The sequence below is a fragment of the Staurois parvus genome, unplaced genomic scaffold, assembly GCF_062004578.1.
Source record: "Staurois parvus isolate SC_StPar_1 unplaced genomic scaffold, SC_StPar_1.0 ptg000153l, whole genome shotgun sequence".
NCBI classification, from domain to species: Eukaryota; Metazoa; Chordata; class Amphibia; order Anura; family Ranidae; genus Staurois; species Staurois parvus.
The window spans coordinates 23,422,010-23,447,298 of NW_028317949.1; the positions used below are offsets into that span (position 1 = coordinate 23,422,010).

General features: G+C 41.6%; 1 protein-coding gene across 2 annotated transcripts in view; it reads right to left on the bottom strand.

Moving 5' to 3' along the window:
* The window catches only part of PIGN (phosphatidylinositol glycan anchor biosynthesis class N), a 450,907-nt gene that overhangs the window by 215,559 nt on the left and 210,059 nt on the right, over nucleotides 1-25,289 (bottom strand). For both annotated transcript variants that reach the window (XM_089674856.1, XM_089674855.1), the window contains one exon: nucleotides 8,838-8,977. In XM_089674856.1, coding sequence (XP_089530982.1) covers nucleotides 8,838-8,977 — 140 coding nt within the window. The remainder of the gene's footprint in view (nucleotides 1-8,837; nucleotides 8,978-25,289) is intronic.

Here is a 25,289-nt window from a genome sequence, read left to right on the forward strand (position 1 = left end):
CGTTTATTAGTGTAAAAACTTGAATCCATATAATTTGCGAGCCTTCAGACATGTCCACAAAATGTATAACATCGTGCCTTCCTGTCCACAGGTACAGAAGCATAATGGCGAGTACTGGGGTACAAATTTAGTGATTCCAGAAGAAGTAAGTTACCAATGGAAAAGGTTTTTCAAAGGTTTTCCAAAGCCAAAAAAATTCAGTGAACTTTTAGCTATTGAAGTCCATATTTCAATCCAGATCAGTAAGGTTTGGTAAGGTTTTACTAAATTCCCCCTCCCATCACAGCATATAATGGGGTTAATTTACCAAAACTGGAGAGTGCAAAATCTGATACAGCTTTTCATAGAAACCAATCAGCTTCAAGGATTTTTTTTTTTTTTTCTTGTCAAAGCTTAATTGAACAAGTTGAAGTTAGAAGCTGATTGACTGCCATGCATCCATTCCTGGTGGGAGCATTTATATTTTATATTGCAATCATTGTATTATGAGACCATTATTGATTATGGGTTTTGGCTTTACTTAAAAAGAAAGAAGTATATGTTTACCTTTGTTTTTTATGGCAATGCCTATGGATCCCCTAGATCAGTGTTTCTCAACTCCAGTCCTCATGGACCCCCAACAGGTCATGTTTTCAGGATTTCCATTATTTTGCACAGGTGATTTGATCAGTTTCACTGCCTTAGTAATTACCACAGCTGTTTCATCTGAGGGAAATCCTGAAAACATGACCTGTTGGGGGTCCATGAGGACTGGAGTTGAGAAACACTGCCCTAGATATACAGTATGTCTATGTACACTCACCAGCCACTTTATTAGATACACCTTGCTGGTACCAGGTTGGACCCCCTTTTGCCTTCAGAACTGCCTTAATTCTTCATGGCATAGATTCAACAAGGTGTTATAAACATTCCTCAGAGATACTGGTCCATATTGACATGCGTTACTGTTACCTTTCTATCATCTCAAACCAGTCTACCCATTCTCCTCTGACATTTTCATCCACACAACTGCCACTCAGTAGATATTTTCCCTTTTTCGGACTTGTCACGAAGTGCCCATGCCTTCCCCACCCCCCTTTGCCTGCTGTCCCTCTGCCGGATCCCTCCACCCCTCCCTCCCCCCTTGCAGACTCCTCCGTCCTGCCAGCCTACATCAAAAGGCTGCGCAGGACGGGAGGAAACGCCCCCTGTGGTGCGGTTAGCACCTCTCCTCTGGCAAAGAAGCCCTGTGGCCAGAGTGAGGGGGTGTGCCTCGTTGCCCCAGCAACGCGGTGCTGGGCCGGCCTGCCAGGGCAACCCAGAGGTGTCCCTGCTGGAGTAGCCTACCTCCCTGGAAGCCGCTGGGAGGCCCGGGCGGGGGGGACTGGGCCTCCGCAGCCATCCCCTCTGCGCACTCTGCAGACCCCAAAAAAGTAAGGACTGTAGCCCTCTGCAATACCCCAGGCTTGGGAGTACCCGCTGCCCTCCGCTGAATGCCCAGGGTGGGAGCCTCCGCAGCCATCCCCACTGAGCGCTCTGCATGAGCCCCCCTCCTCAAAGGTCAGACCCCACAGCCATGACTCCCGCTGCTGTTCTTAGCCGCTGCGAGGGCCCCTGCCTGCTAATCACTGGGCCCCTGGAGAAGCTGGCCGCTGTGAGGGCCCCTGCCTGCTGATCACTGGGCCCCTGAAGAAGCGGGCCGCTGTGAGGGCCCCTGCCTGCTAACCGCTGCTGTCCCCTGAAAAGCTGGCCACTGTGAAGGCCGCCACCCGTTGCTGAGGGTCCCTGGGATGCCGCCCTGTCTACTGATTGCTGGGCCCCTGGGAAGCCGTCCTGCTTGCTAACCCCTGCTGTCCCTTGAAAAGCTGGCCACTGTGAGGGCCACCGTCCATCGCAGAGGGTCCCTGGGAAGCCGTCCTGTCTGCTGATTGCTGGGCCCTTGGGAAGTTGTCCTGCCTGCTGACCGCTTTGTCCCTGGGAAGCCGTCCTGTCTGCTGATCGTTGGGCCCCTGCGAAGCAGCCCTGTCTGCTGATTGCTGGGCACCTGGGAAGACGTCCTGCCTGCTAACCGCTGCTGTCCCCTGAAAAGCTGGCCACTCTGAGGGCTGCCGTTCATCGCTGAGGGCCCCTGGGAAGCCGTCCTGTCTGCTGATTGCTGGGCCCCTGGGAAGCCATCCTGCCTGCTGACCGCTTTGTCCCTGGAAGCCACCTGCTGCTGAGCGCCCGCAAGTCGCCTACCCCCCCCTGGAAGCCGCCTGCTTCTGAGCGTCCGCAAGTCGCCTACCCCCCTCTGGAAGCCACCTGCTGCTGAGCACCTGCAAGACGCCTATTGTAAGTGTCCCTAGAAGCCATGAACTGTCCCTATTGTGCACACAGACCACCCGTGTCCTGAACTGTCCCCATTGTGCGCACAGACCACCCATGTCATGAAACTGTCCCTATTGTGTGCACAGACCACCCATGTCCTGGACTGTCCCCATTGTGCGCACAGACCATCCGTGTCATGAACTGTCCTTATTGTGCGCACAGACCACCCGTGTCATAAACTGCCCCTATTGCACGCCCAGACTACCCTTACTTGAACCGCCCCATGGCGTGCCCGGAGTATAGCTACCTGTGATGCCCCTGAATGCTTGAGTCATCGCTACCTGCTGAGTCCCCGTGAGCCTGATGTCACCCTAGCATGCTGTGTTGAGGCCAGACTCCACAACCCAAGTCCCGTTCAGTCCCCGTGAGCCCCATGTCCCTAGAAAGCTGGGTGGGAGTTGTGCTGAGGCCAGACTCCACAGCTAAAGTCCCGTTGAGTCCCCGTGAGCCTGATGTCGTCCCTAGCACGCAGTGTTGAGGCCAGACTCCACGGCCCAAGTCCCGTTGAGTTCCCGTGAGCCTGATGTCGTCCCTAGCATGCTGTGTTGAGGCCAGACTTTACAGCCCAAGTCTCGCTGAGTCCCCGTGGGCCCAATGTTCCTAGAAAGCTGGGTGGGAGCTGTGCTGAGGCCAGACTCCACAGCTAAAGTCCCGTTGAGTCCATGTGAGCTTGATGTCAACCCTAGCATGCTGTGTCGAGGCCAGACTCCACAGCCAAGGTCCCGTTGAGTCCCCGTGAACCCGCTTACTGTGGGTGTCCCTACAAGCCGTATGTCGCGGAGTGCCTTGAACTGTCCTGATTGAGTATCTTTCATAGTTCAATAAAGCTTTGTGTGTTCCCCATCTTCTTTGCGTGTTCTGTCCTGCCTACGCTTCCGTCACAGGACCATTCTCTATAAACCCTAGAGATGATTGTTCGTGAAAATACCAGTAGATCAGTAGTTTTTGAAATACTCAGACCAGCCCGTCTGGCACCAACAACCATGTCACGTTGAAAGTCACTTAAATTCCCTTTCTTCCCCATTCTGATGCTCGGTTTGAACTTCAGCAAGTCATCTTCACCACGTCTAGATCCCTAAATGCATTGAGTTGCTGCCATGTGATTGGCTGATTAGCAATTTGTGTTAGCAAGCATTTGAACAGGTGTACCTAATATTGTGGCCGGTGAGTGTATGTAAGGGTGTGTGTAGGATACAGTATATAGGTGAAAAAAAAAAAACAAATACCAAGAATTACCAAAAACCAAAATACTGTCTTAAATAAAAGCTGACTTCAAGGAAGAATGTCAATGCATGATACAACATGGCACAGAAACCAGTTTGGAAAATTTTCCACCAAAGTCCAACCCCTGAAAGTCATGCCTGTAAACTATACACAAACACAACTTATGACCAAAATGTGCAAGAGTGTATGCATACAGAGGGGCTCCAGCAGTTCAGCAGGGAACCAAGCCCTCAGGTGAAATCTGTAATCTGAGTTTTACAGAAAAAACAAGACCAGAGTCAAGAAAACCCCATGAGACTTTTAGGGCAGAGAGGTATGAAACATACATTATGTTAAAAGGCCGATTGTCAATCTTTATTTATGATAACAACAATAGCCACATGGCCGGTAACATTTAATAAAAAAGAATATGGTACACAAACAGTATAGACCAACATATACCCAAATCCCAGTTACTCGCTGTGGACAAGTCTGTCCCCTATAGAGGGAACTCTTCTTTACGTGATAACAGGTTTGTCGGACACAAACTAACCCACCGATTGGTCCATAGTGAGTAAACACCAATACTTTCTCAGAATCTGCCTAATTTGGTTATGTTGGGCCAAATATTTTATAATAATCTTAGTGGTATTATCCTGTTTATTAGTTCCCTTAGAGAACAATAGTTCCTTTCGAGGTATAGAACAGGCCTGTCTATCAGCTTTTGTAAAAGAAGTTTTTGTGTAGCCCCGTTCAAGGTGCCGTGATCGAAGAAGATCAGCCTCTTTGCGGAATGATGCAGCATCCGAACAAACCTGTCTCACGAGCAAATACGATATAGACGTTGTGAGGGGTTTAGATATGGTTATTATTTCCCTGCTGGGCATATTTTCTATGGTGCTTGATATACCCATATGACTAGGTAAGTTTCTTTTTTTCTATCACTGTGGCCCTCCACAGTTATATTTAGGATATACACTTTTTGCTGACACCTATTTGGCATGTGGTTATAATGTAATTTGTTAGTGTCAGTCCTGTGCTATACTTTCTGGACTTGTTGTGCCGCAGTACCAACGCTCTTATAGCCAGTAACCTTTGGCCCTATACTACATATTTTTATTTGTCAGTGAGCCAAGAACTGTAGTTGTTTTTCGTATTCAATATAGATTGGCCTTATCTATGGGTGGTGTCTTCGTGTAATCCTTGTAGTGGCCCTGTGAATTTTGGAGGTGTGGGTACCATCAATTTGATGACCCCTTGCGGTTGGCGGTCTCACTGTTTTTCTTTTGTGGTCAACTGTATTGAAACGGGCTCTACTGATACATGCAATGACTAAGTCTTTTTATTTATTGAGGCATTTGCGTACATTGGCCTGCCGTGCTATACACTTATTTATAATCTGTAATATATATTTTGACTCTGGCTATACACACTATCAATGTGATATTATTGTATTATAGCACCACTATACCATTGTGTTCCCCTGAGGAAGGACCTTCGTTCGAAACATGCGGGAAGTTATGGGAAGAATACACCACTGCCAATCAAGACATATATCTACATTGGTGTATCTGTAATCCATTTGGGTATATGTTGGTCTATCTAGTTTATGTACCATATTCTGTTTTATTAAATGTTAACGGCCATGTGGCTATTGTTGTTATCATAAATATTGACAATTGGTCTTTTAACATAATGTATGTTTCATACCTCTCTGCCCTAAAAGTCCCATGGGGTTCTCTTGACTCTTTGGTCTTGTTCTTTCTGTATTATCAACAGGGATGTTGGCAGCAGTTACTCAGCTTTCTCTAGCTCACTTTCATTTTTCACGTAATCTGAGTTTTAAGACAATGACTTCTCAGACAGCCTGTACAAACAGTGCAACTGATGGTAATTTAAGAGTACATTTCTGGTGGAGCGGAGTTAGGTTTACTTCCCAGCTAGATCTTCACTGCTGTGTACGTCCCTTTGACCTTACACTCAGCCCTATAGTGTCAGCCATGCTTCTGCTATGGCCTGAGTCTTTTGTAAACTACTAGTCTCAACAATATACCATGTAATGGAGATAAGCAAAGGCAAACATGTTTGAAGTCCAAACTGTGCAATAACCATGGCTCTTTTTTTACCATGAAGAATTGTGTGTAGACGGACAGAAGGTATGTTATTCAGAGCACTGCTAGGTGAAAATAAAGGGAAAAAGCCTAAAAAATAAAAGTAATGCGTTTTATTTTTAATATGAATTAATACTAAGTACCGATTCACGCATATGCAGATTGGATGTGGTTTGAACTGCATCCAATCTGCATGACATGTGAAAAAACATTGCTTCCTATGGTGCCTGTTCACATGTCCGATGCACTGGTAGTGCAGATTCAGTGCGGTTTGAAAAAGAGTCATGTACGATTTCTGAGCAGTGCGTTCAGGTGCAGATTACAGGCTATTGACTTCTATGAGAACTGTTTCTAAACCACATATGTGTGAACAGGATAAGATTCTGAACTAATCCTGTCCTGAACCTGATGTAAACCTGACATGAACCATTGAACAACTACTGTATCAATTATAATGTAAATAATGCGAACACCCCCAAATGAACAATAACCTCAACAGAAAAGATAAACTACTTTCACCCTTGGATCATCGTATTTGAAATTTCATACAAAATATCACAAGGAGAAGCAATCGAAGAGGAGAAAAAGTGATTTGGACTTGTTTTATATACAGTCATGGCCGAAATTGTTGGCACCCTTGATATTTTTCCTGAAAATCAAGTATTTCACACAAAAAAGGTATTGCATTAACACATGTTTTGCTATACACATGTTTATTCCCTTTGTATGTATTGGAACAAATATAAAACAGAGGCAGAAAAGCAAATATGACATAATGTCACACAAAACCCCAAAAATGGGCTGGACAAAAGTATTGGCACCCTTAACTTAATATTTGGTTGCACACCCTTTGGAAAACATAACTGAAATCAGTCGCTTCCTATAACCATCAATAAGCTTCTGACACCTCTCACCCGGAATTTTGGACCACTCTTCCTTTGCAAACAGCTCCAGGTCTCTCTTATTGGAAGGACACCTTTTCCCAACAGCAATTTTAAGATCTCTCCACAGGTGTTCAATGGGATTTAGATCTGGGCTCATTGCTGGCCACTTCAGAACTCTCCAGCGCTTCTTTGCCATCCATTTCTGAGTGCTTTTTGACGTATGTTTGGGGTCATTGTCCTGCTGGAAGACCCAGGATCTTGGACGCAAACCCAGCTTTCTGACACTGGGCCCTACAGTGCGACCCAAAATCCTTTGGTAATCCTCAGATTTCATGATGCCTTGCACACAGTCAAGGCACCCAGTGCCAGAGGCAGCAAAACAACCCCAAAACATCATTGAACCTCCACCATATTTTACCGTAGGTACTGTGTTTTGTTCTTTGTAGGCCTCATTCCGTTTTCGGTAAACAGTAGAATGATGTGCTTTACCGAAAAGCTCTATCTTGGTCTCATCTGTTCACAAGACGTTTTCCCAGAAGGCTTTTGGCTTACTCAAGTACATTTTGGCAAACTGTAGTCTTGCTTTTTTATGTCTCTGTGTCAGCAGTGGGGTCCTCCTGGGTCTCCTGCCATAGCGTTTCATTTCATTTAAATGTCGACGGATAGTTCGCGCTGACACTGATGCTCCCTGAGCCTGCAGGACAGCTTGAATGTCTTTGGAACATGTTTGGGGCTGCTTATCCACCATCCGGACTATTCTGCGTTGCAATCTTTCATCAATTTTCCTCATCCGTCCACGACCAGGGAGATTAGCTACAGTGCCATGGGTTGCAAACTTCTTGATAATGTTGCGCACTGTGGACAAAGGCAAATCTAGTTCTCTGGAGATGGACTTGTAACCTTGAGATTGTTGATATTTTGCCACAATTTTGGTTCTCAGGTCCTCAGACAGTTCTCGTCTCCTCTTTCTGTTGTCCATGCTTAGTGTGGCACAGACAGACACACAATGCAAAGGTTAAGTGAACGTCTCTCCTTTTTATCTGCTTTCAGGTGTGATTTCTATATTGCCCACACCTGTTACTTGCCCCAGGTGAGTTTACAGGAGCATCACATGCTTGTAACATTCTTATTTATCCGCAGTTGTGAAAGGGTGCCAATACTTTTGTCCAGCCCATTTTTGGAGGTTTGTGTGACATTATGTCGAATTTGCTTTCTTTCCTCCCTTTTTTTGTTTTGTCCCAATACACACAAAGGGAATAAACATGTGTATAGCAAAACATGTGTTAATGCAATACGTTTCGTGAGAAATACATGATTTCCTGGAGAAATATCAAGGGTGCCAACAATTTCGGCCATGACTGTATAAAAGACACTTTTTGGACATTAAGTTTTATTTTATTTATTTTATTTTAATTTTTGTTGTTTATAGATGTGTATTTGGGGTAATTGGGATTGCACATTTAGGTTTGGATATCTTTATAGATTTATTTAAGAAAGGGAATATAGGGGAAATGAAAAGAGCATTTTGTTGATTACTGTATCAATTAGCTGTGAAACCTGAGCTTCAATCCCCACCGCACATGTGTGAATCAGCTCCAAGTGAGTATTATGTCTAACCCCATTATACTAAATAGTGAAGAAAATGCTTGAGACAAACATTCACGTTAATGACTGCACTCAACACAGAGTGCTAATTTTTACGAGCAGTAACCCGCAGAACCATGTAAAATCATAGAAACATCAGAGTACATTTTGATTGGCTGATCTTAGGACTGAGCACTCTTTTTTAGGTTTTCTTCATTTTACATAGAACGGGGAAGGATTAGAACCCTTATTTATTTTTTACTGCAATCCAGAGATTTAGTAGAGAGCTTTTGCCTCACTTTCTGCCCCAATGATAGTTTTACCAGATAGGAAGTGAGAGAAAACAGGGGTACAGCCAGAAATACAAATTAGACAAGCATTCTAGCTTTCCCCATTTGTACTTCTGTCTTCGTTGCTATTAGAAAGTTAAATACAAGAACTAACATTAAAACTACACAGAAAAAAGTAGTAGCCTGTACAAATTTATTACAACAAAATAAACACACATCCCTGAAGCTTTAAAAATACATATTCAAGACCATCTACTGAACATTGCAAGGTAACAGACAATGCACAAATCAATAAACTTTATATCTTTACCCTAAAATGTAAAAGCACACTATATTATAGAACTGCATATGCAGTATTTAATTTCCCTAGACTGGAAAAAACAAACTGATGATGCAAACTCAGTTTGAATCCAACTTACTCTTTTGATGCTTCATTCCAGATAATAATGGGTAACAGGCAATACATGTAGTAAGCCCAAGGACTTGACTGGATTATCAGGAACAAGACTGTGCACAGTGCCAGAGTTGAAAATCCATATTTTATAAGAGATGATGTTGCCTGCAAAATAATTACATTTTAAATACCTTGCGGAAAAATGTTAAACTCAGCTGTTCTGATATTATTATAGTATTATTATACAGGATTTATATAGCGCCAACAGTTTGCGCAGCGCTTTACAATGTGAGGGCAGACAGTACAGATACAATACAATTTAATATAGTAGGAAACAGAGGGCCCTGCTCGTTAGAGCTTACAATCTAAAAGAGAGCTTACTAACTAAAAGATATTCTGAAACGTTTGCCTCCTACTTTACAGTGAAACTCTAGCCAGAGCATTTTGGACAAAGTATGGAAAATTTAAGCTTTGCTTTGTCAAATATTAATTACCAATGAAGGAAAAGCATCAGCACAGGTTTCAGTTGATAATTTTAATGGAGTTCCACATGGCCAATGTAACTTTTCAGGGACACAGTGGTCCGCTTAGCCAAGGTAGTAGCAAAACAACCTTTGTACTTAGCAATATTACTGAACTGAACATATGAATTGAAAAAGTATTAACTTTAATTGCCTAAAGTCCAACTGCAAAGATCCACTCCTGAAAGTGACGTCACAGGTAATTTTATCAGATTTATGCAGTCAGCCTAACCTGGCAGAGGGGCAACATATTTCCTTGAAAAAGTCTGCTCATCTTTAAAGCAAATACCACTCTGCTTTCTTCAGGACGGATTGGATGTGATCTTTAGAGCTGTGTCTTTTAAGCTGGCCAAACACTGGTAAAATGTTTCATTTTAAGAATGCTCGTTTGAAATTTTAATTGTCATTTAGGTTGACTTGAAGTTTGTTTTCAGTGGCAGTGATTAGAAAATTCTAAGTTGTGGGATGGAATTTTTTTCTTGAACAAACAAATTTCTGACAGTGTATGTAGTTTTCATTTTGGAAAGTCCATTTGTTCCAAAATGTAATCTTAAAAGCAAACAAAAATCATCAAATATACTGAAAATGTACAAATTCGTTCATGCAAAATCTACTAGTGTATGACCAGCTTTAGTCTCTCCTACTAGTCTTAGGGCAAGCTTTCTTTTACTACAGGGCAATCTGTTCTCCTCTTCTTTCTCAATTATGTACCAGAGTCATTTTTTTGTGTCTCTGGGACAGTCTTTCTCCACATGGTTGGCTCTCCTGGACAGGAACTATGCTGCTCTGCAAACTGCATGCGCTGTAGATCAATGTTTCTGCATGACAGTCTCCTACATGGCATTCAAATTTGTATAGTTTAATAACCACTTCAATACCAGGCACTTTTACCCCCTTCCTTCCCAGGCCAATTTTCAGCTTTCAGTGTTGTCACACTTTGAATGACAATTGTGCGGTCATGCAACACTGTACCCATAAAACATTTGTATAATTTTTTTTTTCACACAAATAGAGCTTTCTTTTGGTGGTATGTAAGCACCACTGAGTTTTTTATTTTTTGCTAAATAAACAAAAGAAACAAACTTTTGAGAAAAAAACCCACATTTTTCTTTGTTTCTGTTATACAATTTTGCAAATAAATAACATTTCTTCATAAATTTGGTTCAACATGTATTTTGCTAAATTTCTTTGGTGAAAATACCCCAAATTAGTGTGTATTATTTAGTCTGTAGCAAAGTTATAGAGTCCATATTTGACAATCGATCAATCCTGATGTACTGACGACTCAAATAATTTCTTGAGGCCCGAAAACAACAGGATAGTACAAATACCCCCAAATTACCCATTTTTGGAAAATATACAGCCCAAGGTATTTAGTAAAAGGCATGGTGAGTTGGTTGGAGGTTGTAAATTTTTGTTACAGTTTATTGATAAAATTTAGAAATTAAGAAAAAAAAAATCTAAATTTTTTTTTTATTTTTTACATGTTGTCACCACTCCAATACAGTGTTATTATATAACTGGTGTGGCAGTCATCAGGGACACTGACAGTATGCAAAACAAATAAAAATAATAATAATTAAATTTATTTACATTTAATTTTTCTATTTTTTTTTTATTTTTCATTACATTGTTTCTTTTTTTTAACTACTTTTTTTTCGACACACTGTGACCAAAGCAATACAATGTTACCATAGTAACATTGAACTACTCTGGACAAGTGATCAGGATTTTTTTTTTCTTACACATTATGATTGCGAATACCAATGTATTTCATTGTCATTTGTAATCATTGATACTGAATGAAACTGATTCATTCATTCAGTCTTCTGCTGTGATTAGCTGTGATTGAGCAAAGATGATCACATGATACAGATGGGCTGTGATTGGCCCTGTCTGTATCATGTGACTGCTTTGACCAATCACAGCTAACAACACAATTGTATACAATTAATAGCATGTCAAGAAGCCATCCATTGTATACAACTGACATGTGATCTGGTGTGATTTGTCACAGATGTCACATGACACTGGCAACAGGCCGGTGTAGTGATATGTCATCGGCTGTGTCCCATGGACACAGTCGGTGACAGATCGCGCATCTGCGTTAGCGGCTCTTTTTGACAGGAGGTCATATGACACCCAGTCACAAGGAGAGGTGTCCTGCTCGGTCGTCAATCTGCTATAGGCCAGGCTGGAAGGTGTTAAGCACTGCCCTGAATACAACTCTCACTGTCAGACATGAATCAAAATTTAGTCAAGGGGCCCTGTCATTTGTAATGACACCTCAAGAAAAAAAACAGAAAGTCTTCACTTTACAGCACTTTCTGAGAAAATACCACCAATTACTATTATTATTGGCATCTTAAATGAAAGCCTAATAACCTAAGGGTCTTTTTATAAAAAAGTAAATTTTTGGATCAATTTTCTAATAGTACAAAATGGGATTTTTCAGGTTGCCACTGTCCCAGGTAGAATGATGAAGGTATATATTATATACTGTTTAAATACACATGATTACTGTTTTTCCTTTCAAAGGATTTGCAATTTTGTACAGTCAATCTTGTGATTACACACTTCTATGCTGCAATGATTCAGTATCATCACCGTTCATTGACTAGCAGAGAGCATCTGACCTGGAAATAGTAAAGCTGATCCAGAAATCAGCAGAGTGCAATATGACTGAGATGTGTAAATCATCAGGATGGGTGCTTAAATCTTGTGGCTGAACAGAAGAAAAAAAAACCCTTTGGCAAGTATACTGTAAATATACAGTATGTATTTCTATTGTGTGTTCAGCATTCCTAGAGCTCCACTTTAACCACTTCCAGCCCTTAGGACGTACCTGTATGTCCTCAAGTGGGAGCAGTAATACCAGGATCATGGCTACAGCTGCAGCCACGATCCTGTATTTAAACTTTCAGTCAGCAACCGGCTTTCAGGTAAAAGTGATCAGACCAGCTTTACAGCCACCCAATCACCATTATAGGGCTGGGAAGACCCCCTCCTGCCACCATTCCCGGGCTCTCCTGTTCTGAGACTACTGCAAGTAGCCGGGTCAGCTGAGCACAGAGGAAGAGAAGGAACATCTGTTCCTCCCCCTCCTCTGTAAAGAATGATCCCAGAAGTAAATTGAAGATTTCATCATTTACAGTTTTGGTTCTTGGCTTACTGGCCAGGCAAGCATCTGATCAAACCGATCCCAATTTGATCAGGTGCCTTAGAGGGCAGAGGAGGGATCAAGGGGCTTAAAGACCCTTGATCTCTCAATAAAGAGTACCTATCACTACTCAAGCTATCACAAGGGATATTGTTCATCCCGTGTGACAGCAATAAAGACACAGTGTAAAACTAATTTACATAAATAATATATTTTAAAAAAAAAATAAAGTGCCCCCATGCTCATGTACAAATGCGTACACACACGTAGGCCCCGCACACATATGTAAACAATGACTGCACCACACATGTAAGGGATCACCGGGAACTTCAGTGGGAGCAATAATTCTTGCATCACTGCTCATGTTTACCTCTAAACTGGTAACCTGTAAAAGCGTTGCCTATGGAGATTTTTTAGATACTGTAGTTTGTTGCCATTTCACAGGAAAAAAACATTTCAAATCTTGACATGTTTGTTAGTAAAATGTATAAGATATGGCTGTGCCATTTAAATCGATACCAAACTGAGTAATACTGTATATTGGGGTGTATTTAATAAAGCCAAATATACTGCGCACTTTGCAAGTGTAGATGCATCAGAGCTTAGCAAATGAAGGGAAGCTCTGCTGACTACCACCATCTACTAACGAGGAAGCAAAAATGCTGTTTTGTTATTTTCCTTGCATGTGGCTTGGTAGTCTTTGCAAAGTGAAGTTTCACCTCTTTAAGCCCTAGAGCAACTGGAGTCCACAGTCTATTTGCCTTTAGTATATAAAATATTATGCAACATAAAAAAGCCGTAACAGCCACAAATTTATTTTCCAGAGCCTCTGCTTTTGGGGCTTCAAAGTAATTCTCTATCAGAAAAAAATGCATATTTTTACATATTCGTGAAAAATTTCAAAACTGCCCTATGCAGTAAGCAGTTAATAGTAATAGCGTATTTAGTTGTGGTTTATTGCTTGGTATTTACAGTATATGAAAAATGAATATACATTTGAGAGCTACTTGCTCATATCAATTATTGTTAAAATACTGGACAATATAATTTATAACATAATTTGGTTACTTAAAGAATAAAGTAATTATTTACATGTATTACAATCTGCACACAACACATTGCAGTAAGTTGTCACTTGTTATCTGTAAACGCGCAGGACTCACCCTCTGAACACACAGGATAAATAACAAATGAATGCAATTTACTTGGCAATTCTCCATTATAAATGACAACAAACAATCCAGAAATAGCAACCCCTCAAGATAATATAGCATCTATTTTAATTCTAACATGTAAATCAGTTCAAACACCTATACATTTAGGACAAAATTATCCCAGAAATAAACTGAATTTCGGTAGGATCACTCAAAATATTTTTTGTGATATAAAAATGTGTACATTTTTCTTTTTAGGTTAAATGCTACTGATTTGGTATTAATGATCTAGTTTGTGCCGTACTATGTCTTACAGTGATGGTCAAGCTTTGCAAGGCAGAGAAAAAAAATAAAGTGTTGAACTTATTTCAGACTGCAATGTGCAGCGATATCAAGTATGACATAGTAAAGGGTATCAAAAGACAGAATCATAAATTATTTACCAAATGGTTTTATTTAAAGCCGAAGTTTAATCTGCTTGCTGTTCCTGGTTCCTCCTTTCCCCCTCATCAATATGCTAATTAAATGTTTGAATTAAATCTTTTTCATTAAATACTTTATTTAAGATGCAGTGACATCTGAGTCTCTTTGCTTCTCTATCCAGGCAGATCACAGCTGATGGGAGGGGATGGCAGTGTGCTGTACATACTTTGGATGCAAAATTATTATTATTATTATACAGTATTTATATAGCGCCAAAGGGTATGCTCAGCGCTGTACAGTAGCAAGGGGGACAGAACATGAGACAAGACAGTAACAATACACTACACGAGGGGTTCGAGGGCCCTGCTCTTTCGAGCTTACAATCTAGGAGGGAGGGGAAGGTGGTACAGGAGGAGATGGCTGTGGGGAATGGAGTGGTGGGTGGAGTGGAGGAGGTTAGTTGTTAGGTGAGGTCGGGTGTTAGGTGAGGGTGGGGTAGGCTTCCCTGAAGAGGAGGGTTTTCAGGATGCGCCTGAAGGTGAGGAGGGTAGGTGACAGTCTGATGGATTGGGGTAGGGAGTTCCAGAGGATGGGGGAAGTCCTGGAGAAGTCCTGCAATCGGGTGTGGGAGGAGGAGACCAGGGAGCTAGAGAGCAGGAGGTCCTGTGAGGAGCGGAGGGCACGGGTAGGGTAGTATCTGGGTATCAGGTCAGTTATGTAGTTCGGGGCGGCATTGTGAGTGGCCTTGTAGGTCAGGGTTAGCAGCTTGAACTTGATGCGTAGGGCAATCGGGAGCCAATGAAGGGATTGGCAGAGGGGGGAGGCAGATGTGGAGCGGTTGGTGAGGTGGATGAGTCTGGCCGCTGAGTTTAGGATCGACTGGAGTGGGGACAGCGTTCGTTTGGGTAGGCCAGTGAGAAGGGAATTGCAATAGTCCAGGCGTGAGATGATAAGGGAGTGTACGAGTTGTTTAGTAGTGTATGGGGTGAGTAATGTGCGTATCTTGGAGATGTTGCGGAGGTGGAGCCTGCAAGATCTAGATAGCAGTTGGATGTGGGGTAGGAAGGAGAGGTAGGAGTCCAGGGTGACACCCAGGACTTTGGCATGTGGGGTGGGAGAGATGGTGGCGTTGTTAGTAGTGATGGAGAGGATGGGGGGGGCACGGGTGGGGGGAAGACCAGGAGCTTGGTTTTGGATAGGTTAAGTTTGAGGAAATGGAGCGACATCCAGTCTGATAATAGGATACAACTGGCAACTCAGCAACATCCAGTTGCGGTTATATTTTTTTTAGCTTTAAGGTGAGTAAAGCAGAAGTAGGCTAGCATATTTCTGCTGTACTCACTTTCAAGCTAAATAAATATAACCGCAACTAGACGTTACAGAGTTGTTAACTGTATCCTATTTTGCACCTAGTTCTATGAATGATACTGGAGGCACTATCAGCCTGGGCACCTTTTTTTCAGCTGTCCCAGTGAGAGTGTTGCTTCTTTTTTTATATTCTGTACTCTGTTGCAGAAAACATCACAGAACCCCGCATCACTACTCAGTGTTATGGAAATATCAAATGGGTGGATGTCTATCTGCAAGACTGGGCATTCCTAGGCAGGCTGCATTTGCATGCAGACAGTTCTAGGGAACATCCAAATGTAATGCTGAGCCTAAATGATTAAAAGAACCTTTAGACATGACTAACCCTTTGGGAGTATCTCACCAAAACTGACATTTTTGTTGCAGAGGATGCTCAAAATCTGACTTGTATCTTAGTGGGAAAATCAGTGAGCCAATCACATGAGCAGGAAACAACATTTCTGTGGGGCATTTCGTACACAATCTCTGTACAGAATGCCTCCAGGTTGCTGTATTGCATTGAATTTTATAGAAAATGACAGGTCATTTTTACTAAAGTTATATTACAACGTGGCTTGTATATGCTATATTATTTTTCATTTTATTTTAGATTTTTTTCCCCACAAATTTACATATTTAAAGGAAGCATGCAATGAGAAAAGATATGTAGGCTGATACTGTTGACTTTTCCATATCATGTTAATGCTCTGACTCCAATATTTTTACTAATGCAGACCAAACAGTAAGGGTTCATGCACACTGCATGCTCCCTAGATGCCTTTCTCCTGACAGCAAAAAAACACTTGACACTCGTAAATGTGTGTATCGCATTTAGCTGGGTTTACCCAAGTTTAGCAGTGTCAAGTACTTGGGCAATAACTCATTTAATTGGCCAGAATAATCATTTATTCTGACCACTGAAATTAATTACCACTCAAGCGCTAAACGTGCCTAGCATTAAACTCGTGTAGATGCATTTGCGCTAGTTTTTTGCAGCATCAAAAGTTTTTCTGCCAAAACTCTCCTCTCCTGAATGTGATTCTTCTGCGTTTAGGAGAGGAGCATTTACTGCTACTAAGTACTGCTGCTCCAAAACTCTAGTAAAAGCATGGACACATAGGCTTTTATTAAGTTGTGTTCAGGGACTTTGGCAAAAAACGCCAAAAGCTCCAAAAATGTGAGTTTAGGAGTTGCAGTGTGCATGAGATCTAAAGATAAGCACTTCTTACCTTTATGTTAAAGCTCATCTCTGGGCAAAAATGAACCTACCCCCCTTCTAACCCATTCTGCAGGTTTTTTTTCTTTTAAATACCTTTTGATGTGTTTTACATTCAACTGTTCTGGTCCCTTACCAGCGCCATTTTCAGATGCAGGAGTCAAGCTTTAATTTGCTACATACATATTTAGTTTATGCAAGTCTGAGCTTCCCAAAAACAGGCAAAATCCCTGTGCTACTTCTACTTCACTGTCCAGCTACAGGATAGAGCGTGTCAGTGTCAGCCTGGGCCCAGAGGAAGTTGAGATCATCTAGTGCAGTGTTTCTCAACTTTTTTCAGTCAAGGCACCCTTTAAACTTATGGACAGTCCCGAGGCACCCTTTAAAATTATGGACACTCTTGAGGCACCCCATTCTAAAATGGGGTGCCTCTAGACTGTCCATAATTTTAAAAGGGCACCCCATTCTAAAATGTGAAAAACTATTCTAATACTTTTATAGAACGCAGCAACATCCATATACAGTCAGGTCCATAAATATTGGGACATCGACACAATTCTAACATTTTTGGCTCTATACACCACCACAATGGATTTGAAATAAAACGAACAAGATGTGCTTTAACTGCAGACTGTCAGCTTTAATTTGAGGGTATTTACATCCAAATCAGGTGAACGGTGTAGGAATTACAACAGTGTGCATATGTGCCTCCCACTTGTTAAGGGACCAAAAGTAATGGGACAATTGGCTGTTCCATGGCCCGGTGTGTGTTATTCCTTCATTATCCCAATTACAATGAGCAGATAAAAGGTCCGGAGTTCATTTCAAGTGTGATATTTGCATTTGGAATCTGTTGCTGTCAACTCTCAAGATGAGATCCAAAGAGCTGTCACTATCAGTGAAGCAAGCCATCATTAGGCTGAAAAAACAAAACAAACCCATCAGAGAGATAGCAAAAACATTAGGCGTGGACAAAACAACTGTTTGGAACATTCTTAAAAAGAAGGAATGCACCGGTGAGCTCAGCAACACCAAAATACCTGGAAGACCATGGAAAACAACTGTGGCGGATGACCAAAAAATTATTTCCCTGGTGAAGAAAACACCCTTCACAACAGTTGGCCAGATCAAGAACTCTCCAGGAGGTAGGTGTATGTGTGTCAAAGTCAACAATCAAGAGAAGACTTCACCAGAGTGAATTCAGAGGGTTCACCACAAGATGTAAACCATTGGTGAGCCTCAAAAACAGGAAGGCCAGATTAGAGTTTGCCGAACAACATCTAAAAGAGCCTTCACAGTTCTGGAACAACATCCTATGGACAGATGAGACCAAGATCAACTTGTACCAGAGTGATGGGAAGAGAAGAGTATGGAGAAGGAAAGGAACTGCTCATGATCCGTCGCATACCACCTCATCACTGAAGCATGGTGGTGGTAGTGTCATGGCGTGGGCATGTATGGCTGCCAATGGAACTGGTTCTCTTGTATTTATTGATGATGTGACTGCTGACAAAAGCAGCAGGATGAATTCTGAAGTGTTTCGGGCAATATCTGCTCATATTCAGCCAAATGCTTCACAACTCATTGGACGCCGCTTCACAGTGCAGATGGACAATGACCCAAAGCATACTGCAAAAGCAACCAAAGAGTTTTTTAAGGGAAAGAAGTGGAATGTTATGCAATGGCCAAGTCAATCACCTGACCTGAATCCGACTGAGCATGCATTTCACTTGCTGAAGACAAAACTGAAGGGAAAATGCCCCAAGAACAAGCAGGAACTGAAGACAGTTGCAGTAGAGGCCTGGCAGAGCATGACCAGGGATGAAACCCAGCGTCTGGTGATGTCTATGCGTTCCACACTTCAGGCTGTAATTGACTGCAAAGGATTTGCAAGCAAGTATTAAAAAGTGAAAGTTTGATTTATGATTATTATTCTGTCCCATTACTTTTGGTCCCTTAACAAGTGGGAGGCACATATGCACACTGTTGTAATTCCTACACCGTTCACCTGATTTGGATGTAAATACCCTCAAATTAAAGCTGACAGTCTGCAGTTAAAGCACATCTTGTTCGTTTCATTTCAAATCCATTGTGGTGGTGTATAGAGCCAAAAATGTTAGAATTGTGTCGATGTCCCAATATTTATGGACCTGACTGTATGTAGGACACCCAATATTGAAGGTGATTTATTCTTCCAAAGCAAATACACTTTTGCACACTGGTACTGACTAGTATTCCATTGTTTTTCTTCTCCCTCAGTTTTTCTCTATCACTGAGCTAATGTGACCCCAGCACTGATGGAGAGGGGCAGGGGAGGGTCAAACTAGGATGCTGTGCAGGCAGCTGACATCCTTCTTATCAACTGATGAGGTCAGTGGTTGTCAGGACGCCGGCGTCTAAAAGGTCGTTATGGTCTATAATGAAAACCTGTGGCTTTGCGTAACTAAAAGGCAGGCTTGTTCCACCTGCTGGCTTGTATTTAAGTTTTGAGAAATTTGTACATATTTTGCCAAGGCACCCCTGAAGGAACCTCAAGGCACCCTGCTTGAGAAAGGATGATCTAGTGGCATAAGAGAAGATAACTCTGGAAAAATCTTTCGCTGGAAATCTGCTTTTACATTTCTCCACTCTATCCAAAATTGAAAAAAAAAAATGTTGGCTTGAGTTAAGCATTAACAGCTCTAACAGGTGAATTATTCATACATCAGTGTTTTTAATGGTTACAGTTATTTGCAACAGAAAGGGAAGAATATTTTTATTACGTAGGATCTGGTGTGCAGGTTTTAAATTTGCTTCTGGTTTCTACTTCCCACCAGATAATCATTTGATCAAGATCAAGCTGCCAGGACAAAATGTAATAAACAAGTTCTTTCCTTTTGATATTAAATGTCTCTGATTTCCAGAAGCAACATTTTACATCAAGCCACAGCAGTTCTGTTAGATCAGCATGCCATGCCAGGAGGTAAGGCTATTTTTACCAAAACAAGAAGCAGAATAATGAACATGGAAAATTGACAGAGAAGACAAATCTGCTGAGCAGCAGTGTGGCTGACCTAACCATTTCTTACTGGTCCTATAAATATAGCTTTGAGGCATCCTATAGAGCATGTTAAGTGTTAGTATACCTGGGCTCTACATCTATTCTTATCTCCACAAATTTAAAATAACATCCTAGATTCTCCATGAAACCTAAAACATTTATGGCTAAAATGGCATAGAATACACAAATGATTTAGCTGCACAGGAGAATGCCGCGGTACTGCCCACAGTAAAATACATTTGTATAATTCTATCCAATATTATATAATTTATAAGTTCTACTGTCATGTTGTCACTGTGCAAACCTGGCTGTTCTTGGTCCTTCCCCAGTGACATCATACCTCCCGCACATGGTCTCCAAATTCACCTTGTCTGTCAGATAAGGACCTGCACACACGGGCCGAATGTCGGACGGTTTCTACTGTACTGGCTGATTTCAGATGATATTTGGCCCGTGTGTACAGGGCTTTATGTTGACCTTCCATTCTATTCTATTCCACATGTTTGCATTAACCCCTCAGTGACCTGTCCCCAAGCATGTAAGCATAAACCTCTTAGTGCTCAGCCCCAGATTAGATATGCTAATCTCTATGCATACGAGATAACTCCTTAACAATCGATTATCAGCCATGTTCCTCATCTGCTCTGTGCTAAATTCCAGACATGTACTGCATGTTAATCTCTCAGCACCCAGCTCAGGCAGGTTAACCCCTCAGAACTTAGTACCCAATGTATGTGAACAACCAAACTGGAGGTATTTTGGGATGTTAAATTAGACACACATATTTCATAAGGCTTATACTATAAGTGGGATGTTATCCAATACTATGAGTAACGAAATTGAATTATTTTCCATTTCTTTCTTTCTTTTCCTCTTCCTCCCTCCTTCCCCTCTTTCCTTCCTCCCCCTTTGACTCCCCTTTCGCATTCGACCTCCCTTCCATTCTCATCCCCCTTCCCCTTCTTTCCTCCTGCAGCTCGACTATGAATGTTTTGCACCTGGAGGTAGTGGGAGCATCCAAATATAAAGATATTGTTGGTCAAAACAAACCGTAGAAGATCAAGGATGAATTGATTGTATTGACATGAGAATACACCTCGTTCCAAGATGAAGCCCTCAACAACCCCCACCCCTCTTCATGGGAGATGGAATTGTAGAGGTCCTCAACATCTACTGCTACCAACCAAGCCCCTTCAGGAACATGAATTCCATCCACGGTCTTTAGTAAGTCCATAGTATCCCGAAAATAGGAAGTCAAAGCTTGAACATGTGAAACGAAGTGGATATATATGCTATCTGCCAACGAATTTCCTTGACTCATTGGGGTTTATTTACTAAAGCTGGAGAGTCTAAAATCAGACTCCCTTCTGCATAGAAACCAATCAGCTTCCAGGTTTCATTGCCAAAGCTTCATTGAACAAGCTGAGGTTAGAAGCTGATTGGTTTCTATGCAGAAGGGAGTCTGATTTTGGACTCTCCAGCTTTAGTAAATAAACCCCTATGAGTCCATTAGTTACAAGCCCTTCTCATAAACAAAGGTTTCTGGTGCTGTTCTGGTGCAAGTGCTATGGATTGGTTCCTGAAACGTTGTCTCAATTGGATCTTGTAAATTGTGAATAATAAATATGAATCTTTTTTGATTGTGAATTATATATTGATTTGTTTAAATACAGCTCATGGCTACAGGTGAAACTCGAAAAATTAGAATATCGTGCAAAAGTTCATTTATTTCAGTAATGCAACTTAAAAGGTAAAACTGATATATGAGATTACAGCTCATGAAAACCCCAAATCCACAATCTCAGAAAATTAGAATATTAAATGCAATCAATAAAACAAGGATTGTACATAGAACAATATCGGACCTCCGAAAAATACAAGCATGCATATGTACTCAGTACTTGGTTTGGGCCCCTTTTGCAGCAATTACTGCCTCAATGTGGCGTGGCATGGAAGCTATCAGCCTGTGGCATTGCTGAGGTGTTATGGAAGACCAGGATGCTTCAACAGTGGCCTTCAGCTCTTCTGCATTGTTCGGTCTCATGTCTCTCATCTTTCTCTTGGCAATGTGAGTTTGCTGGCCAATCAAGCACAGTAATCCCACGGTCATTGACCCAGGTTTTGGTGCTTTTGGCAGTGTGGGCAGATGCCAAGTCCTGCTGGAAAATGAAGTCAGCATCCCCATAAAGCTCACCTGCAGAAGAAAGCATGAAGTGCTCCAAAATCTCCTGGTAGACGGCTGCGTTGACCTTGGACTTAATGAAGCACAGTGGACCAACACCAGCAGATGACATGGCTCCCCAAATCAACACAGACTGTGGAAACTTCACACTGGACTTCAAGCATCTTGCAGTGTGTGCCTCTCCATTCTTCCTCCATACTCTGGGTCCTTGGTTTCCAAATGAGATGCAAAAGTTGCTCTCATCAGAAAACAGGACTTTGGACCACTGAGCAACAGACCAGGTCTGTTTTTCTTTAGTCCAGGTAAAAGGCTTCTGACGTTATTTAGGAGCGGCTTGAAAAGAGGAATACAACATTTGAGGCCCATGTCCAGGATCCTTCTGTGTGTGGTGGCTCTTGATGCACTGACTCCAGCCTCAGTCCACTCCTTGTGAAAGCCCCCAACATTTTTGAATGGCCTTTTCCTGACAATCCTGTCCAGGCTGCGGTCATCCCTGCTGCTTGTGCACCTTTTTCTTCCAGCACTTTGGGAACATCCAACTTCTTTTGCAATTACCTTTTGAGGCTTTCCCTCCTTATGGAGGGTGTTAATGATGGTTTTCTGCACAACTGTCAAGTCAGCAGTCTTTCCCATGATTGCGATTCCTACTGAACCAGACTGAGCGATCATTTAAAGGCTCAGGAACCCTTTGCAGGTGTTATGGCTTAATTAGCTGATTAGAGTGGGACACTTTGAGCCTAGAATATTGCACCTTGTCACAATATTCTAATTTTCTGAGATTGTGGATTAGGGGTTTTCATGAGCTGTAAGCCATAATCATCACAATTATGACAAATCACAGCTTGAACTATCATGCTTTGCATGTAATGAGTTTATCTTGTATATTAGTTTCACCTTTTAAGTTGCATTACTGAAATAAATGAACTTTTGCATGATGTTCTAATTTTTCGAGTTTCACCTGTAGGTTAATAGTGGGGCTTTTTTGTAGGTTTACTTGAGAGGTTGTTCCAATTGTTTACCAGGTGTAGATACCAGGTGTTGTAGATACCGCATTGACTTGGGCATATATCAAATTGCAATGTCCTAAATCAAATCAGATGTTTTCTGCTGATATGCTTTTTTTTATATATATTGATTTCCTATTTGTCAATAGGGATTTTATTTCAGAGTCCTTGATCAACCATTGGGTGCCTGGGGGCGCTATCCAGGAGGGGAGTGCTCTGTGTCCCCTTATGGGGTAGCGCACTCTAGTGGGTCTGTCTGCCACAAGGTTCCAACGTTCAGCCTTTTGGTTCGCTTAGGCGAACCCTACTCGACTCTATGTGTTGTTTGGGCAACAATGGATGTTCCAATATGTCACCTTGGTGTTTCTGTACACGTGCATGATGTCAGTTCCGGCAGAATTGTGAGCGTATGCGGGCCCAATTTTGGCGTCCGCACCTGGCCGGTAATTATCAGCAGGGTGGGGGATATACAAGTCAGCTTTTGCTGGCTGTATGACTGTTACACCCAGCCTTTCTTTCTGTGAACTCACAAGCACATGGTATGTAAGAAAGGTTTAGGATGGTTAATTTGGTTTTGGCGTATTTAGTTGAATACTTATTTTTGTTCCTTTTTTCTGTCTTAAATTTGAAGGTCTCTTTGACTGTTTGGTGGGGTTTCTCCTGCATCCTTAAAAGTATTTTGTTGCTGATTTTTATTGCTGGATTCCCTGAGGTGAATAAGTTCGCCAATAGGGGGTTTTGAACTCTACCGGTTTTGTTGTAGGTGTTGGATATTTTACCCAGTTGGATATAAGGATGTATGTGTATGAACGTATGTGTGTGAATGTACATATATTATAGATATACACACATATGTGTAGCCAATTTACATATATATATATATTTATTTTTTTCTGTACTGCAATGACAATATGTTTGTTAGTAGGGAGGTCTGCATTGGTGGGTTGCAGCTTTTTCCCTCTTTTGGCTCATCTTGGACTCTTGAGGATATAGAAGTGGATGCTTGTTTGCTGGGTTTTTCATATATCAAGACACACCTGGTAAGAATGGCCTCGGCGGGTTAACCCCACAAAAACCCACATTTAGTAGATATTGGTTTTGTATGTATTGTATTGATGATTCTGTTACTATTTTTTGTAATTCTGTGAAGTTAAAATTGTTTATTGTTGTATTTTAGTTTTCTAGTGGCAATTACATGCAGCTACCTGTAAAACTCCTGAAGAAGCCAGAACTTTGGCAAAACATGTTGAGTTGAAATTGTTACATTGTGAACTTCAATACATATGAAGTATCATGTTGGTTTTATATTTTTAAAAACTACTAATGTGATGTAGTTTTTTTTCTATGTTAATATACAATAAAGCTTTGTATTCATTTTAGTACATACTAAGTGTCAAATTTGTTGAGCACCTAAAAAAAATCCCTTTTCTTCTCATGTAATGCTGTATATTCACAATATGGGATGTGGCGCTAGGTGCTCTCCAGCCCACCTGAAATAAACATAGAATTTTTATGTACACTAACCGGCCACTTTATTAGGTACACCTGTTCAATTGCTTGGTAACACAAATTGCTAATCAGCCAATCACATGGCAGCGACTCAATGCATTTAGTCATCTAGATGTGGTGAAGACAGCTTGCTGAAGTTCAAACAAAGCATCAGAATGGGGAAGAAAGGGGATTTAAGTGACTTTGAACGTGGAGTGGATGTTGGTGCCAGATGGGCTGGTCTGAGATTCAAAATTTGCTGATCTACTCAGATTTTTATGCACAACCATCTCTAGGGTTTACAGAGAATGGTCCAAAAAATAGAAAATATCTACTGAGCGGAAGTTGTGTGATTGAAAATGTCTTGTTGATGTCAGAGGAGAATGAGTAGACTTGTTGCTGCAACATTCAGATGGTAGGGTCAGAATTTGGCATAAACAACATGAAAGCATGGATCTATCCTGCCTTGTATCAACGGTTCAGGCTGGTGGTGGGGGTAAAATGGTGTGGGAGATATTTTCTTGGCACTAGCAAGGTGTACCTAATAAAGTGGCTGGTGAGTATATACATATAACGTAGTTAAGGAGCCTTTTTGCTAGAGAGATTTATATTGTAGAATCTTTAGAACAGAAAAAAAAAGGTAAGGTATTACTATGGTATGGGGAGGATTTGAGATCTCATATCTTGACTGGGATGTCTAATGGTGATCAAAATTTCTGCTATATGTATACCTTTTGAATGGTTTCATGGACAGTACAGTTTAGAAGTAGTTACCCTAACTGATTACCCAATTGTATTGAAAGTATTTAATCACCCTTCCCATCTGACTGTCTTAATCTCTATGATTAAGCCCTGTAGGAGGTGAAACACATTAGTTGTGTGGCCCCAAGTGAGAGATCGTCTGTGTGTGCAGTTCGTTTCCTACTGCTTGCTCATTAACAT